This window comes from Syngnathus leptorhynchus, chromosome 20 (assembly GCF_054491065.1).
Source record: "Syngnathus leptorhynchus isolate UIUO chromosome 20, UIUO_Slep, whole genome shotgun sequence".
Taxonomy (NCBI): Eukaryota; Metazoa; Chordata; class Actinopteri; order Syngnathiformes; family Syngnathidae; genus Syngnathus; species Syngnathus leptorhynchus.
Window position 1 is genome coordinate 7182159 of NC_141214.1, and position 18347 is coordinate 7200505.

Sequence of the window (18347 nt, forward strand, 5' to 3'; positions counted from 1 at the left end):
CGGGAGTCCCAGATGGAGTAGTTTCCCGTCACACGGTCATCCATCCGTCCGTCCAAATATGCATGTAAAATTGAATATAATACCTTTTTTTTATTTTTTATAACTTTTCTTCCTAGGATGTAGAAATGAATGGTGTTCTATTGGTCTTTTTTATGCCATTTGTTTTTACATTTTGATGCTTGTCTATTTGGTGTTCTAACAAATCTTGGACAGAATCTTGTTTCATGAGAAACAATCCATAACATTCTTTCATAAAATTGATATTTTGTCACTGAACAAAATTGTTTATTTTTGCATATGGTACAATTTGGTTCAAATAAACAAACAAATACATTTAAATCAGAGCTGGGCACCTCTTGTTTTATGTGTTGTGATATTAACTTTACATTAAATTTGCTCACAGGCGACTAACAGGATGGAGTCTAGATGCGGTAGCCGTCGACAATAATTGGGTAGCCACTTGGTAGTATTATCAGGATGAGGTTCAGTGCTGGCGACTGCCCGATGGGATATTTGCTCTCTTCTGGATTGGCTAGCCACTGGCGTGTCTTCCAAAAGGGCTCTGCAGCTCTGGAAGATGACAACTGGACCTTTTCCAGACGTGACAGTAGCAGGCAGCTATCAGAAATGGACCCAAGACAGAAGAGGTGCAAGCAGGTGGCTCACCTGATCCAGGACAGATACCACCACACAGCAACGAGAGCCGGACCTTGCCGAAGAGATGTAAGCAGGGCACCGTCTCTTTTCCTTGCTTGAGTCATTCTAGAGGTGAACAAGTGCATGCAAGGGGCAGATGGAAGCTTCGGGGAGCATGTGACACCACACCATCTGTCCCCCCCAATGTCAGGAATAGAAATGAAAGCCAAAGGCAGGGAGAAAACCGTTTATTCCTTTTTTTTAAATTTATATATATTTCTTCATATGCTTTTTTTTAATATATATATATATATACACGTTTATTCAGAATAACATGAGCAGAATGTGGGAGAAATGTCCTATTTTGTCCTCATCATTATAATTATGCAACCATTTAAACGAGCTACAACAAAGATGTCCTAAAAGAGGTTGATCTAGAAAACCAACACATTTGTAAACACGAGGGTGTTGACATGTCGACGACTGAGGATGTTGCAGGGAGAGCGTGTTTGCCATTTAAAATGAGACTGACACACAGCGCAAGTGTGCTCGAACAAGATTACTGGTTTGTTTGCTTTTTAAACTCATTGTGAGGAAAACAAAATAGAGATGATGAATCATTCAGGAACGCAACGAATAAGAAAATAAAGACGCCATCTCTTCGTGTGTGTGCCGTTTTGCGAACTTGCCCATAGCTGCCACCCATCCAGATGTGATGCAAGCAGATGGTTAAGAGGTGCAAGCAGGAGACTGTCACAGCTGGATCTCATAGAGAAGAGGGGAGAACATTTTCTAGCGGAGAACATGCAGACCAGAGCTGGATCTAATCTGGAAGAAATGCGAGCAGGCAGCTATCGGAGCTGGCCCCGATGCGAAGGAGGCACCGGCAGTCAGGACTACCTGTGCCTGCTCTTCCTGATCAGCTTCACTCATGGAAGTCGGAATAAAGTCCCAATGACGTCAATCGTGTGACGTGATAAGGCAAAAAGTAAAAAAAGAACAAAGACTAAAAAAAAAAAGACATGTCTTATGCTCAAAAAAAAGTATTTGGTGCTCTCAAAGAGAAGGGGAAAGAGAAAGAAAGCAATCACGTCGAGTACGCTCCACAGTACGGACTGCACAGTAGAAACGATGAACGAAAGTCTGGTTCCCCTCAGAGGAAGGGCTTTTCATGCATGGGATCACCAAACATGGAACTACATGGTCCCGGGACAACACCGATACCATATAAAGAGGGCCACTAGTCAACATCAACTGCGGGAAAGGGTGGGGGGGGGGCGAGCTAAGTGAGTCGTCCTGCCCTGCTAGCGCTCGTGTTCGGTGGACAATAGAAGGAAGGCCCTTGGCCCGTGCCCGCCCGGGATGCAAAAATAAGGGTGGTGGTGGTGGTGGTGGGGTCCTTCTACATGGACTGCTCGCGTTGTAGGGCTGTGATGTCCAGAGGGGGTGGGGCCCGCCCGCTCCACTCCCGCAGCTGCCCATCCTTGTAGAGGAGGTTGAGGGCTGGCAGAGGGACGCCCGACTCGGCCGGGGGCTGACTGAGAGGATTGGTCACCCCGCTGTCCGGCTCGCAGGGCGGACTGCCATCCTGTCCGTGAAACAAAACAAGATGGATGATGTGGTCTAGATTGCACGTGTTCAGCTGTCAATATTTCAATCTTGCAATTGAGACATTCTAAGTCGTTCTGCTGAGGTCACGTCGAGCGTCCGTCCCTCACCTGGAAAGATTGGACGAAGCTCAGCACCTTGAGGGACAGCTTCCGGCTGGAGTGAAGCAGCTCTCGCAAGCTGTGGAGCAAAAAGCGTGAGCGCCGCGCCACAATGCCAATGACGCCATTCACCGAGCCGTCACCTGTCGTTGCCGCAGAGCTTGTGGGCGGCGATCTTGCGGCACACCTTGCGGTTGAGCTCGGAGCTGAAGAGCGGCATACCAAAGCACAGCTCCAGGGGAACCCACTGGTCCTCGCACGAGAGGGCTGCGGACGGCGGAGAACCATTGCAAACATTGGAGTGGAGGCCAGTGATGGCAAACATACCGTCCGCCTTAGTCCCTCTGTCGCCGTTCTCTTCCGACACCAGTTCAAAGGACTCGGTGCTGCCATTGGTGTCTAGGCCTTCTCCGAGGTGGGTGTCTCCTACACATGAGAGAGATTTGTGCTCATCTGTCGTCAATGTTAAGTGGATCAGGTTTGACATTGATTTGATTTTTAGGAGCTTTTGTTTCATCCTTATCTGGATGTTCAACCTTCAACCAGATCAGAAATGGATCAAAAAGTGCTTTATGCCACAGATGTGTGCATTTTGCAAAAGTTTGTCTTTCTTGGTCGGTCGCGTTGGGTCACCTCTGCACTCGATGGTGTCGCTGGGCCGCCGGCGGTGCCTGTTGTTGGAGTTGACCATTGTGATATAGCCGCACTGGTGCTCCAGATCCACGTGCTCGCGCAGTTTGACCAGCGCCTTGTGCACGCACATGTTGGAGTAGGAGAACTCTGCAAAACGTGAAAGCCACAATGGCAGACTTCAACAATGGACACAATGTCAATTGTTTTGGGAGTTACTGACCTCCCTTTAGGTCCTCCTCGTCAAAAGGGAACGGGATGTGCACAGTTTCGCCGTGGCCGTGCATGCCGTGACCCTACGCGCGCGCACGCACGCACACACACGTTAGCCACTGCGACAGCTGTCAATCAATTTTGGACAGCTTTGGGCTGTTCACCTGGATAAGAACGGCCGAGTGCGTGAGAGCGTCGTTGAGCATGGCCAGCACGTTGGACGTGGGCACCACGCCGGGATCGTGACCCCAGGATGTGATCAGCAACCTGTCGTAGACCTGACAGCACAGGGCAGTCCCATGAGCATGAAAGAACGACGCGATAAACGAACTCCAATGTAGCAAGGGATGGCTGTAATTTGAATTTCAAGTGACGTCACCCGTGCCGCGCGTCGGTTGTTTACATAAAAGACAAAGATTCGATCACCAGATGACAAAGGGCCCCACGTACTACCGGCATCATTAGCTGCTTTGTTTGTGACACGAAGGATGAAGAGTTTGAAGGATTTAATGATTTGGAGTGATTTGGCTTTTACACACGCACGGTCCGACTCGACGGAGCCCCAAAAGTGCGATTTATACTCCAGTGCGACTGATATGTTTTTTTTTTCCACTTTATTGTGCATTTTATGGCTGGTGCGACTTATAGTCCGAAAATGACGGTAGGTCAGGTGCTTGTGCTGCCACTTTGCCCTCGGGAATTGCCTGACAGCCTGATCCCCTCCTCCCTCGCATTCCCCGGATACTTGAGGAGTCCCCGCGAGAGACTTCACCTGAAAGATGTCGGGCAGCTTGCGCAGCCTGGAGCCTTTGGAGAGCAGCAGCGAGGGCGGACCCTGGCCGGTCACATAGTACAGGAAGAGCTTGAACCAGATGGAGCTCACCTCGGGGATGGCGGGCCCGATGTGCTGCAGCCACAACAAATGCACGAGTCTATCACCAAGCACGGGGGAAGGCATTTCAGGAAGGTGTACCTGAGGCGTGCAGCTGCTGATTGGTCTGATTTCGTTGCTGAGCGGCGCCATGGAGACCAGCAGCTTGTAGTTCTTGTTGAGCACGCGACTGCAGGTGGCCTGGTCCAGACCCAGGAGGCTCTCGCAGCGCAGCATGTCCAGCGGGAAACCTGGTGGCCAAGCAACACCCTGCTCTTTGATTGAACTTTTCTTTTTAAATGCATGATCATTGACTTCTTTTAGAATTGCACTGGCACGGAAACGAACCGGACGAGCTCGCCCCCCCCAGAATAAGCACGAACAGTCCTCCGAGTACCTATATTTGGGAGATCAGGTCCCCGGTCCTGAGTGAGTTCCTTGTTGTAGCGTAGGAAGAGGATGGTGTTCTTCAGAGTGAGGGCGTGATCAAAGTAGCGCTGCGCCTCGCCCTCGGCCGTGCTTTCCACCTGCGGGAAGACCCAAAGAAGCAAAAGAGCTCAAGGAGCGTGACCCTTTGATCTACGAGATCCTCTGTCCCCCACCTTCTCCAGCTCAGCCAGGAAGCTGTCCAGCGTCTCGTCGGACAGCTTGCCCACCTCAAACATGGTGACGGCGTGACTCTTGAGGTTGGGTGACAGGTTGCCCATCATGAGGAAGGCGGTCAGCGTGGAGTCGAACAGGAAGGCAATGCGCTTGGTAGGCGCTGCCGCGGGGAGGCTTAGGCTGCTGACGCTCCCCGTGTCCGCTGCGCACGCACACGCAAGCGCGCACACACACACACGCAAGCGCGCACACACCAGTCAAGACATACAAAGTGCATGTGCGTGCACTTGCTATCAAGCAGACCTTGGTCCTCCAGACTGGTGGTGTCCGTATCTGTGGCCGAGGATCCTCCCTCCATGACGGGGCTGCCTTGTTCCCAGGACAGCAGCATCTTCTGAGGGTCCACGGTGCTCCTGGTGATAGACAAGACAAGACAAGTCAGAACGGACACCCTCTGGAGGGGAGGAGGGGGGGGGGGGGGGGGGGGGCGTACTTAAGCCTGTTGAGGGAGGGCGCATTTTTCCAGGTGGGGTGGAGCTGCTCGGAGCTGATCGTCTGACCTTTCTTCACAGCAAAGCCCAGACGGCAATACATGGACACGGCGTTCTGGTCGCGAGAGCAAAATATTGGAGGGAGGAAGAAAATCTGCCCGCTGACACGCCGGCTTACCTTCACCAAGTCCAAGTCGATCTCCAACACGTTTGCCAGCTAGAGGCGAGAATGCAAATGAGCGGGATGAGCAAATCCACTCAGGAAGGATGCGTCCTACCTCGGCGACATTGGTCTGCTCATCGATGGACACGAAGATTTTGTAGAGCAGCGTCTCAAAGTAGTCGCCCTGGACACGATTCATGACAAAGCCCTCCAGCGGCGGCACTGTGGAGGCAGCCGCAGTGACACCAAAGTGGGCCAATACGCCGGCGCCAAAAAAAAAACATTCCGTCCGGCACAAACCTGAGATGCAGCTGTCGTCCGAAATGGGAACATCCAAGTAAATGAAGCCCCGGTTGTACAAACCTGAAGACGGAAATCAAAACAATCTTCCGCAGAGTGCACCGAGACGACAGACCACGCCACTAGCTCGCTCACTTAGAACCACGTTGTACTCCATGGAGCCGGTCAGCTGTGGCCCCGAATCGATCATCTTATCGATGACTTTCTTCTCGGCCGAAGAGCAGATCTGCGATGACACAAACGCGGCGTCACGTCAAGGGGCCAGCCTTGCCCGCACGTTCTCTCACCCTGATGTCATCCTCGGTGACGTAGCCCGTCTGCGTCACCCACCACGGCTCCACCGAGATCTCCACCGGTTTGGACGGGAGAAGATCCCGCGCAGATTTCCGGCGGAAGAATTTCTGAAAAGGGTAGAAGAGGTAGACGGTGTACAGATTGTGGAATGGCGCACCATGAGGATACACCGCATTGAATCAAATATGGCGTCCAGGTCATCGTGGACGTGCACATTTTTTTCAACCATTCCAGAGATGCTTAAAGCGTCGAATTCAATGCAGATGTTTAGGATACACATCTCTCACCTTGGACGAGCGGCACTGGTTCATCAGGTCAATGTACTGGTTTCGCCCGATTCCAAGCAGCCTCAGACCTGCGTCATGACACAAAGTGGCGTGATTTGACAGTTGAAATCAGCACATGACGAGAATGTAACTTCCACAATGTGGGAGAGTGAAAACTCACAATCAGCAGCGGTGAAGTTGGGCAAGGAGTCGTAACTCTTCTCGCTGTTCATGATATCCTGGAGGCCCAAACAAAACGAGGGACGGAGAAAAGAGGAACAATGAAACCAAACATGTGATATGAACAAGCAACTGCTGGAAGAATACATTCTTCTCCGTGAAGGACTAGATTGTCTCCAGAGAGGCAGCGATTGTTCCAAGTCATGCCCTGCCAGGAAGCGGCCGCTTACCTCCACGATTCCGACATAGTAGGAGAAGGGCGTGACGCGCAGCCCCTTGACCATGATGTCCGACAGGTGGTAGGGGTACAGCATCAGGTGCTCGCGGCTGTACTTGAGCAGCTCCTCGTAGTACTTGCGCTCATCCTTGCGCACGTGGCGCACTGCGGCCGCAACGTGGAAACAAATAAATACAGACAACCCTGGGATAGCTTGCGAGATAAAAACTCACCCAAGTTATTGCGGAATCGCAGCTGGTTGCGTATGCTGTACAGCAAAACATGTTTCTCGTACTCCCGCTGAGAGTTGCCCAAACTCTGCAAACAAAAGATGCTTGAGCATGTGTCACTTCTATGTGATGGAATGAAGAAGTTTGAGAGGTCTACACTTTATCATTTATTGAAATGTTGTCCCAAATGTTGTTACGATTAATCAGAAAGATTTTGTAGACATCTGCAATGATGAGCGAGTCGAACTCGGGTTTTTAAATGTTGACTTCAATTAACATGCATTCTGAGATTTACAAGGTACAATTCACCGTATAAGGTCGTGTAGGGGCATTGAACCCTCCAACCCAACAACAAATGCAGATGCAACTTTTGCTTCCAAATCTTTATGGTATAAGCAGCGGTTATGTCATGTGACTGCCTGCCTGCCTGCCTCTCACGGTGACATTGACAGACACCCCCGCCCGCCCCCCTTAAGGAGGCGGTTTCCTGTCACTATGGGCATTTTTTTAAAACGACATACCTGTTTGATATTAGCCGGCAGCTTATTCCACGGATAATTCTGCCTGATGTGGAATTCCACGTCCGTGTTCATCGCAAGCTAGCTCGTTAGCTAGCGAGCTGGCTAAAATCCCCTGAGACGATGAGGCGCTGTTCCACGGTGACCACCAATGACACGATCGCCCAAGCCGCCGCTGACGCCTCCTCACCGGTAGCCAACAACCGAGCGAAGCGTCGCCTGGTTTGAGGAGTATAGTTTCCCTTAGTCTTCTTTCTGCCTTGTGCTTGCAGGCAATTAATGGACGTCCACTTCCTGATTGTAGTTCTGGCGTCACGCTCGTGACTATCTACGTCACTTCCGCCACAAAACACATGTGGACTGGTGAGGGTGTAGAGCTGGCCCACTCTTCCACGGCCAGGAAGAAAGCTACACTGCTCCTCCTGAATCCGAGCTTTGACCTCCCGACGGACCCTCCTCTCCAGCACCCCTGAACAGACCTTGAGAATGAAAAGTGATGACTGATTCTGTTTTATTTTCCAGGCCGGCCCGTGTGCTCGCAGTGCTCCCTCCCTATTTTGTTTTGGTCAGACTTTGTGACTTAATGTTGCAGCTGACCTATTGTGCCACCAGGGGTCGTTAAATGCATGCGTTGGACAAAAAAAGTGTCATTGGATGGATGGTCAGAATACACGGAAATGGTTGAAAAGAAATAAAAAAATATATTTGTAATTGATTTCGTCTGATTCTATTTTTTTCCAAAAAGACGTTTTTTTGAGAATACAATTTTACGAGACTTATTCCGCCACTAGAGAGCATTAAAATCATGCATCGATAGAAATGCTCTATGAATAGGTTTTTAAAAAATATATGTCAAATATATTTAAGTCAAATGTTATTGGGAAAAGGACTTGAGTTTCATACTTTAAAATAAAAACTGACAATCTAAGTACATACTATACAGTTTAAAAATGGTACACCGTGTCAATGCCTATTATTTACACATACTGAGTCAAACATGAGAAATCCAAGTTTTTATTGTTAATTTCTTTCATTGAAAAAACAAAACAAAAAATGAAAAGACAATCGAAGCATGCTTAGCCTGGCAGGAGCCTAAAAATCAGATCAGGTTTGATGAGAACATAAGAGTCATTCTAGAACAGGATCCGCTGGTTTTGTTTTTGTTTGTTGTTGAGTCACAAAGGTCATTCAACGCTTTTAAACGTCTTCAACAATCAAGTTTGCTTTGTGTCCATGGAGGAACCCTGGGCTTGAAAGATAATAATTATTAAGCTTTTGCCCAACATAAATAATTAAATAGAAGACGCAGGAGTTGTTTTGAACACAAAATAAAGACTATGATTTGACATAAACATTTGATCCTCTTAAAAGTTGTTTTCCATCCGAAGCGGCATGTACAACAATCAGAGCAGAAACGGAAGCGGAAGCAGAAGCAGAAGCAGCAGCCAATCATCCATCCCGCTGATGATTCCATAGCACTCAATACATGTACACTATGTACAACAAGAAAACTGAGCAATTTGGCACCAGGCACGACAAAAAGTAGAAAAATAAATTGGGGGAAATCTGTAAACGAGAGCTACGTAAAATGAGAGTACTTATTAACTACACATAAAATACGCATTTGCAGGGAAATGTCCACCCTCCCAAATCATTTGGTATATATATATATATATTTTATTTTTTTGGGGGGCATATTTGAAGAAAATCTGGAATGCTCTTGTTATCCAATTACATCATGAGACGTGGTCAACAAATGCTTATTTAGTATAATTGGATTCATGACAAAGAAATGTAGTTGTGAAAAACAAAACAAAAAACAAACAAGGGCGATTTGGTAAAAGAGAGAAGACGTCGGTGGAGGGGGGCAACCTGAGGGTGGTGACCATCGCTTGTTGTTCCTGAGTGCTACTTGGAAAACTTGGCGGGACGCTATGTACAACTACTTGTGTCCATCTTTCCTTCATTCATCATTCGGCTTTTACATTCTCCAGTTTGTTCGTTTTTTCCCGGATCAAGGGGACGTGACTTTGGCAAGCGTGTTTTTCTGTTGCGGCGGTCTACACCTCGTGGATGTCGATGCGCGGCGAGGGCCGGAAGTCGACGGAGACCGCTGAGCTGCGGTAAAAGGAGCGATTCTGGCGGTGGAGGCGCGCCCGCTTGCTGGCCGCGTTAAGGCTGCGCTTGCTGGATGAGATGATCTCCGTGATGAACTTCTTGCAGTCCACGCACACCTCTGTGGAGGCCCAGTTCTCCGTCAACTCCTTGGGGAGGTCCAGGTCGTCCCGCGGCGGAGGGGACGAGTCATCCTCGCCGTCCTCGGAGAACCTGAGGAAGATAGTCAGTCGCTCGCTCGTCATCGATTCATTCGGGTTCATAGATTTGACGTATGGAGACCGACTTGGAGATGCGCAGGCTGCGGCGGTTCTGGGCCGACCCGAACGACTGCGTCCCCGTCTCGGATGAGGCCGTACATGCTACCGCGACGTCTTTAGCCGTCGCGCCGGGCCCCAAGGTGTAGATGGGCAACGTGGCATAGGGCTTGGAAGGAAGACGTATCTAAGGAGAAGTTTGCCGTAAAACATCTACGAGATCAGACTAAGTCACTAAGTCTGACAAAAACAAAATGTTACCTTTGTGGAGCACTGCGAGCACACGGGCCTGGAAAATAAAACAGAATCAGTCATCGCTTTTCCTTCTCAACGGCAGTTTGATCATAATAAATAAAAAAAACGAGTTGCCTTTACCTCTTGCAGAACTGGCAGGTGTACGACCAAGTGAAGAAAGAGAACCTCTTGACGCGACATGAGAAGCAAAGCTAAAAAGAAAACAATCCGCATTGATGGATGCCAGCCAGCGTGCGGCAAAAAGCAGAGCAGGGTGACACCGGCTGGCTCGCACCTTCCCTTTCTTCAGCGCCGAGTAGACGTCCTTGTACTGCTGGAACTTCTCCAGCTCGGCTTTGACCAGCACCTGGCGGATGTGCATCACCTCCTCCACCGTCAGCGCCAGGCACTCCACCGGGAAGCGGTACTCTTCCTGAGGGACGGCACGGGAGTGTCATTTGTGCTGTGACCACGCTCAAAACATCAGAAAAAAAAAAACATTCGCCGATGTGTTGATGATGAGTGGGTCCAAAATGACAACGGGACGATTCATTGCTGTGATGACAAAATGAGGACGCTGATTTGGATCGTGCAAAGTGGGATGGGCCAAATTGCGTAAATGATTCGTTTTTTGGTTTGTTTGACATACCGCGTGCCCTGAACAGCACAGAGAGGGACATTCACAAAATAAGCGAGAGCCTTTTGAATGACAAAGTTGCACTTTGAATGTACTAATACCTCTCGCATGATGTCATAATTAGAGTCAGAGTGCAGCTAATGGGCGCACTTCCATAAACTCCTCATGTTTTTCAAGACTCATTCATTTTATGCTTTGTAATTCGAAAGGAGCCGCAGCGCATTACAGTGCAGACCCGTGATAAGCAAAATTGGCAGGGTGGGGGGGTGTTACCTTGCCGCTGTTGTCCATCAGCTGCAGCGTGAAAACAGGAAGTGGGCCAGTCAAGGCAAAGGCTTACCAATGCCAGGGTACTCATTAAATAATGTGATGTCCGCGCTGGCGCCATTGCTTTACAGGCGCTAAGCAGCCACGTACCAGAGACTTGGAACTCTGTCTGGACGGCGCCGCCACGTTGGCCGCCGCCTCCTTTTCCACGGAGCGGCGGCGTAAGGAAGCCGACGGCTGGAGCTTGTCCCGAAGTGGCGTGGCGGACAGGAAGTTGGGCGGAGCTGCAAACAGGAAGCAGCGCCGCTTGGAATTATGAGGAGAGGCCGACATCGTCGCTTATCATTTGTTGTCACGCTTACATTTCTTGCCTTTGGTAGAATCGGGCGAGATGTCCATCATGGACGCGGCGGCGCTGGAGCTGCTCTGCGTCGTCTCCTCCTGCGGACAAGTTAGCTCAATTCAAATGCGCACGGGAAGCAGGTCACGGCAGCGGCGTCCTACGTCGGAGTCGGAGCTCTCCAGTTCGGCCAGCGTGGGCGCCCGCAGGAGTCTCTTCCTTTGGCTGAGCTGGTTGGCCGAGCCCCGCGCCAGCGACTGAGTGCTGACGGCCATCTTGCGGGGAGCGTCGGGGCTGTCTGAGAGGCAAAGGCAAAAGTAGTCAGCCGTGAGCAACACGAAGAGTCACATCGGTCAAAAGTGAGCCTTTTTATCTGTTGCGTACCTGAAGTGTGGCACAAATTGTGAGGCGTGCTGATGCTTTTCCCGGCACCTGTGAATGAAAACAATCACGTATGAGACAAAATGGCTCTCCCGCATCAGATCGCTGCTTTGGCTGGCCAGTCAACAAGCATTGGGAGTGCCTAAAGCCAGGTGGCAGATACAAGAGGGATGCGAGCCGGGGAACGAGAGCAGGATTGAGGTCGGCGCCGTGATGCGTCGCGGCACGTCGGCATCTCAGACGCACACGCAGATTACGTAATTGGACATATTCCTCGGCGGGTGTAACCAATGTTTTGAGTGGAGTTGAGACGCTGCGGGTGTGTTGAATGCACATACTTGGACAATATGCACCAGACACACAAATAGAACAAGGGTGTGTTTGTGACTTAAAAAATAAAGAAAGAAATACAATTAAAAACACACACACACACAAAAAAAGCTGGGCCTAAGAATAGCAGAACAAGAAGGTCTTGACAGGGGACGGACGGCGGTGAGGGAAACTTTTTACCTGACGAGTCAAAGCTGTAAGACGTGATAAGCGAACGAACGACTGACACGTTTGTTTGCAGGTTGGAGGAAAAACAAGGCCAAGTGAAGACGCGTCGCTTCTCCTAACTGCTTCCATACGCAGTATTACGCAACAAGCGGCACCAGCACGAGGCACAATGATGCCCTTGCAATTTAATTAGCAACTAATAGCGCGGATGGCCTTTTATTGTGTATTTCTCAAGAATAAAGTGTGCGCGCGCGCGCGCTCTCACCCAGACGGGTCCGGCGGGTGGTGTCCGGCGAGACGGGCCTAAGCTTCCTCTCCGTCTTGATGTCCTCCAGCAGCCGTTCGTGGAGGCTCTGCGGCCTCGGCGGCGTAGGCTTCAGTTTGCGGGCCGACACCTGACAAAACCGCGCCGAGAGCTCAACGTGCGTGTCGTCGATTCGCAATTGAGTCACGCGTTGACTCACCGGATTCAGAGGCGGCCGTGACCTGATGAACTCAAGGATGACCTCGTGGGCGCTCTTCTTAAGCCTCGGCGGAATGTCGCCGTTCACCTGGTGGGTCAAAAGATATCATCATTGTCTCGTCGCTAACACAAAACAAAGTGCTTACCATGACTTTGCGAAGCTTGTAGCGCTTGGAGCGGATGTCATCCATGAGCATCTCATAAGGCGTCAGTTGGTACTCAATGGGCAGTGGGTTGTACTGACGTTCTTGCACCTTCTTTAGCTTGACGCCGTGGCGGAGGTCTCGCATCACCTGGACCCAGAACCGGGCCTGTCGCGCAGGGGAAACAACAGTCAGGACATTTGTTGTTCTTGTACCAGATAGATGTGTGTGTGTGTGTGTGTGTGTGTGTGTGTTCTCCTTACCCAATCTGCATTTTGGAGCTCATCCAAGTCTCGAGCAGGTTGTTGGAGGGTCTCGCCTTCCATTTTGCGAAGATTCTGCCAAAAGAATTCAAAGAATACCAAATTCTAGCAAATGTACAAAAACAACAGGTGACCGAGAGTCCGGTTGTGTAACATTTTAATTGGCTGGTATGCGCAGCAGCGCGGTTACTTATTAGCATCACTTGGCGGGGCCCCTCAGCTAAGCTCCTCAAATAGTTGTCAGAAGGTGACCCGCCGGCCACGCCGGCCGCCATCTCCGAGTGCTGAAACTTGGCATACGTGAGACTTTTTACCTCCTTGGCATTCTTGATCTTCTCTAGGAAGGTGCACAGTTCCCGCGACTCAGCGTAGAGGGCGCGGCACACAGCCTGGTAGTGGTCCGGGGCATCCGAGGGACTCGGCAGGTGCGAGGAACATAGCTGAAGAAGGGGTCCCAAAAACAAGAACATATCATCAACAAGAAATGGAGCATACAAGAACTGCTACCTCAGTCAAATTCTTGCCACAATTTGTGATCCCCCCCCCCCAAAGACAATTGACATTTTAATAAACAAACTAATACACAATCTAATTAAATGATAAGATCATGATGCAATGGTGGGGTATTTTTTTTTTTTGCTATAGCAATAGCACATTAGATAGAAAATGTCATTGAAATCAAAAACTTCAGAATGTGCCCTAGAGGTCACGTGAAAGAAAAAGTTGACAGTCCAGTCGCAGTGACAAGTTTGCCCTTTAAGATGCTTAGCAGCAATTATGGCAGGAATGATTGCAACAATAAGCTGAGACATTTGCTGTTGCATCACGTGTGACTGTTGTGACTGTGCACCAAAAATGTTCCTTTGAAACTTAAGGAACCACCCATTGCCGTAAGGTGGCTTTACCCCGACGTAGATCTAAATTGCAAATAATGATCTGGCTTGGAATTCGATGCTCCGAGATTGTGACACATTCGGAAGTGACTGACTGAAGTGGCGAGCTCCGCTTGAGAACAATGCCAACTGAACAGAAGAACTACCAGAGGAATATTTAAAGGCTTCCCACCATAGATAAGCATCATAACACGTGGAATACAACAAAATCTAAGTGTTACACAAGGGACTGATATCAGCGCAGGATTTCAGCCAATGCAGTCATGCCAATGAAATGCAACGCAAAGCAAAGCACACCCATTCAATGAGTGTGCGTGCGTGCGTTCGTGCGTGCGTTCGTGCGTGCCACGACACAGCGTCCACTATGAGGAACTAAGCCTGTGAATATTCCCTCAGCTTACTGCGCTGGAAATACCAAGTGTGTTTACAGGGCCGGAATGTACAGCGTGACGGGCGCTATCAGCTGCACGAAAGAATGAGGGAAGGCTTGGAAGGAAGGGGGCTATCGCGTCAAGGTAATTGGGATGGAACTTGAGAAAAACTCTTTGAAACAAGTTTGAGCTCAATTGTACATTATACATAGGCAATAATAAGGAGCGATCCTTCGTGTACACCACACCATCAATAGTGTTCTAGCAGCCACTTAAGCTAACTGGCGGTTCAAGTCGTACCGAGATCAAGTCGCGGTAGCTTCGTATTTGGCTGACGGCGCCGGCCGAAGTTGAGACGGCCAGCTCCTCCTCGTCCTCTTCCTCCTCCTCGGTGGCCTCGTAGCCCTCATCGGGGCAGGCGTCGTCGCTCCGCGCCTCCTGCGCGTTGGTCATCATGTCGATGAGGCGTTCCAACGGTGGACTCAGCTCACGCTCCTCGTTCTCCTTCAGGCCATAGTCCAGGGCCTTGTAGATCATCACACCCAGCGAGTCCATCACCTGTGGCCACGCAAGGATACAACGAGGCTGAAGATGAATTAGATTGAGACCGCATGTACAGTATAAAGTACAGCAGGCTAAGGAGGAATCCTCGTGGGACACCACAACATAAATAGCAGTGGCTCAAGCTGTGAGTCTTGAGAAACACCAGAGTATATACAACAGCTATGGTTTTGGTCCTTGGGGTAGGGGGGGAAAAAAAATTCACATACAAGTCGCTCCTCAGTATGTCGCCCCCCCACCCAAACTAAGATTAAAAAATCGCCACTTATAGTCCAAAAATTACGGTATTTACAAAAGATTACTCGAGACAAATTTTGGAACCTTTCAGAAGAAAGGAGCACTTAGGTGGCAACCTTGCAAAGAATGCGCAGAACCAGTTCTGCCTCATATTTCCATTGTTCCCATAGCATGGCTGACATTTTGTCAAGCGGTTGAATAAGAAAAAGAAATCCCCATGCCTGTTGTGTGAGCCATTTTTCACATGCCATTTCAATACGATGTGTCTCATTTACATACGTCTCAAGTGGGCAAAGTTGCAGTGTTCAACAGGATTTTAAACAAAGCCAAATGAAACAAGCCGCTCCAACCTTGTGCAAGCAAGACAACGCCAGGTGCAAGGGCGCGTGGCCTGGCTGTGCCAGGGAGCAGGAACTGGTAGAGGAGTGTAAGTCACAGGGCGTTGACTTGCTGGTCTACTAAAGAAGTGGCTGAATTGTTGACAAGCGGGTAAATTGCCACTCGCACTCTCCTCCACAGATGATTGAGTTTGCCTTCAAAGTCAACATGAATGCTGACGCTTTTAAAAATGATTTTCTGGCTTTGGTGCATTTGGATTATTTCTGACATTCTGCTTTCACAGACAACAAAAATATTTGAAATAATAGTGGGCTAAACTCGTCAGCAAGCTCATTCATTTGAAGAGGTTATTCATTGGACATCAAGAAGAGTGGGCTAAGGTCTGTTCTATGGGGAATAGCACAACACATAACAGTGGGCTACGGTCTCCTTCAAGCATGAGTACCAGTTGGCCAGGATCCAGTTCTTGAGGACCACGGTGGCATCAAACCGTGCCCTGGCCTTTAAGACTGTAAAGCCAAATTTTTTACGATTTATCTCTGCATAATCCTTGCCCGGAGAGATAAATACCGTCTCGCCTAGTCTCATATTATATAATTGCGTAATCCATAGGACAAAATACGAGACACAACACGGAAGGGAGAGTCACCTGTCAAGAACAAGGAAGAGAAACACTCAAGAGACAGAAAAACTGGTTCCACATTATCTTTTGGCTCGGCTTCCAAAACCTCACGATGCACCGAGACACGGGCCTCGTTTGCAACGATTACATGAATAAATAAAAGTTGGTCTTGCCAGTTAAAGGAGCAGCGATTGAGCTAGTTGAACAACGCAACTGAATTGGAGCTACTCGAGCCACTTGTCCGGGCTTTTTTGCAGATGTTGACGCGTGTGCGCAAAGGCAAGACGGGCCTGGGCTAATATGAGCTCAAAGTGAAACACGAGCGGATCGATCGATCGATTGAGTTGAAAAGGCTGCGAGACAAAGAGGTCACTCAAGCTCAGACGTGCAAACTTTCAAACAGACGACTTTCTGCATCTTTTTGGCTTCCTCTGTCTATGTTCGGACGACTCCACACTGCGCTCGTGTTGTGTGTGCGGTGCGTGCAGGGCGAGCAAGCGTGACACTCACCTCCAGTGACGACGGCGGTGTCGATACGTATTTATCTGAAAGAGCAGAACACAAAAACTGTTATTTGTATTATTCATGCCCAATTGTGCAATGACAGAAGAGTGAGTGCGGAACATTCCAGTACACACAAGCTCTAGAGTTTCCTGGATTTAATTTTGATTCAAGAATATACCTTTGTAAAACTATTTTAGAAAAAAAGATTATTTTGCCAAAACCCTTTCTAAAACTTTGTCAAAAAAGTCAAATAGTATAATAGAGCCGGCCCATTTGATTACAATCATGTGAATTTTGTTCCCATGCAGCCAGCCCAGTTGAGCTTCCTCGCTGCAAATTGAGACGGCAGAGAAAATAAGAGTCATCCATTAACGAAGGCAGGAGGGACACAGGGAGCTCTGTGTTGGCAGAGTCCACCTCACAAAGAACATTTTCCCATAGGAAGCAACGCAAACAGAACTATTTTTGTCAAGCTCCAGCAGACAGCAAAATGTGAGACAATGGCAGGTTGGACATTTTTGTTGTTGTGCTTCACTTAGCAACATCATTCAGTTGGCAAGCTGACCATACTGTTGTTTCCTACCATTTTTATATCAATTGACATTTGGAGATGTTATTTATTCTCCAACTTCCCAATAGGTCCAGGCGCTGACTAGTTTGAGTTTGAAGGACTTGTGGAAACAAGCTGTGTGAAACTAAAATGTCAGACTTCCTATGTTTTTTGGAACGTGGCTTCCTGAGACTTTTTTTTGTGAGGCTACTCATGACAGACACATCTTCCCAAGTCTAACTAGCATTTAGAGACTAGTTTGCTTTGAAGAACCCCCGCAAGTTATCCTAAAATGGTTGCTCCAGACCAGCTGTCAAGCTTTTAATGTGTTTTCAAGCGTAACTACTTTTTTGAAGTCATGACGAACTTTCGTAGACGTGTGCGTCTGTGTTGCCTAGTAAAATTGGCTTCGGGCTGTTTTTGTTTTCCTTTTAAACAATGTCTTTCCAACTGATGCTAAACGTGTTTCTGCTATGTTTGACGTGGCTGCAAAGGCTTTGAAGGCACGTTGACATGCACAAACTGGTAACCTTGACATTCGTGACTATATTATTGGAGGTATTTCAGCATGTTAGCTTTCGGGCTATTTTTGGCTTAGCTGCGTTTTTTCCTGTCAAAGACTGCAAAACAAGATGCCCCCCCCATCACGTGATACATTGTTTACTGAGCATCGAGTGCACAAGCACTCCATCAAATCACAACATTCTGCAAATTTGAAACTCTCCCTGCGCAGTGTTAAGATTTCTGCTTTAATGTGTCACCTGTGGTACGTTCACAGTGCAGCGTGACGGTGCCGTCCCGGCCAAGCCATACGTCCCCGGGTCCCTCGATCCTCCGCAGGGTGTCCCCTCCAACACCGCCGCCGCCGCCGCCACCGCTCTTGGACCCCTTTCGCCGGGGCCGCCCCGCCGCCAACGTTCGGCAACACTGGTAGCACACGGCCCAGGCTTGCTCCTCGTTTATGGGCTGGTTGTAGAGCGCGAGAATTTGGGCCAGGGAAACGTCCATTTCCACCTGCGCCTCCTCGGTGCCCGCCGCGTCCATGTTGACGTCGCCGCTAGCTGAGGAGCTCAAGACGGCGGCGAAGACGCGGGTAAAGCTCGGTGAAGTCAGCTGCCCGTCGTTGCCAACAGGTCGCTTGGACATAGCGGCATACCGACAGCGATGAAAGCTCGATTGCAAATAAATTGGGTTTGGGGCGTTTTGACGCGGAGATAGATACGAATGTTGCTACTCAGCTGTTAGCCGTTGCTCGAATGTGAGCTGGGTGACGCGTCGACTGCAGGGAGTCCATACAAGCTAGCTGACAGCCTTCCGCGCGGTCCTAGTGCCGATCAGATCCCAAACCGAA

The 18347-nt window shown here is 49.3% G+C and overlaps 2 protein-coding genes across 2 annotated transcripts; both read right to left on the reverse strand.

Annotated features, from left to right (window-relative positions):
- Positions 1 to 299: 299 nt before the first annotated feature.
- Positions 300 to 7701, reverse strand: fam91a1 (family with sequence similarity 91 member A1). Its single transcript, XM_085901373.1, has 24 exons — positions 7325 to 7701; positions 6807 to 6891; positions 6587 to 6738; positions 6358 to 6415; positions 6198 to 6265; positions 5904 to 6017; positions 5752 to 5842; positions 5617 to 5679; positions 5432 to 5538; positions 5332 to 5370; positions 5156 to 5268; positions 4966 to 5075; positions 4662 to 4864; positions 4457 to 4586; positions 4162 to 4310; positions 3961 to 4095; positions 3353 to 3466; positions 3199 to 3271; positions 2979 to 3125; positions 2673 to 2771; positions 2489 to 2612; positions 2355 to 2424; positions 667 to 2224; positions 300 to 590 (listed from the first exon to the last, which is right to left on the reverse strand). Exons 1-23 carry the CDS (start codon positions 7394 to 7396, stop codon positions 2039 to 2041), a joined length of 2502 nt encoding a protein of 833 aa, XP_085757499.1. The 5' UTR covers positions 7397 to 7701; the 3' UTR covers positions 300 to 590; positions 667 to 2038.
- A 618-nt stretch (positions 7702 to 8319) lies between these two features.
- spire1a (spire-type actin nucleation factor 1a) lies at positions 8320 to 18302 on the reverse strand. The gene is made up of 17 exons (XM_085901035.1): positions 17758 to 18302; positions 16453 to 16487; positions 14484 to 14741; positions 13234 to 13359; positions 12920 to 12994; positions 12660 to 12824; positions 12515 to 12601; positions 12316 to 12445; positions 11556 to 11603; positions 11336 to 11469; positions 11194 to 11272; positions 10982 to 11115; positions 10223 to 10360; positions 10069 to 10139; positions 9955 to 9982; positions 9723 to 9880; positions 8320 to 9649 (listed from the first exon to the last, which is right to left on the reverse strand). Exons 1-17 carry the CDS (start codon positions 18140 to 18142, stop codon positions 9382 to 9384), a joined length of 2319 nt encoding a protein of 772 aa, XP_085757161.1. The 5' UTR covers positions 18143 to 18302; the 3' UTR covers positions 8320 to 9381.
- Positions 18303 to 18347: the final 45 nt, after the last annotated feature.

Coding starts and splice junctions, on each gene's coding strand:
- fam91a1 (XM_085901373.1), bottom strand. CDS start 7,396: ATGAACACGGACGTGGAATTCCACATCAGGCAGAATTATCCGTGGAAT. Junction 5,269..5,331: donor TCGACTTGGACTTGGTGAAG/GTAAGCCGGCGT, acceptor TCTCGCGACCAG/AACGCCGTGTCCATGTATTG. Junction 3,272..3,352: donor ACTCGGCCGTTCTTATCCAG/GTGAACAGCCCA, acceptor GCGCGCGCGTAG/GGTCACGGCATGCACGGCCA.
- spire1a (XM_085901035.1), bottom strand. CDS start 18,142: ATGTCCAAGCGACCTGTTGGCAACGACGGGCAGCTGACTTCACCGAGC. Junction 11,470..11,555: donor CAATTTGTGCCACACTTCAG/GTACGCAACAGA, acceptor TTTGCCTCTCAG/ACAGCCCCGACGCTCCCCGC. Junction 10,140..10,222: donor CGGCGCTGAAGAAAGGGAAG/GTGCGAGCCAGC, acceptor TTTTCTTTTTAG/CTTTGCTTCTCATGTCGCGT.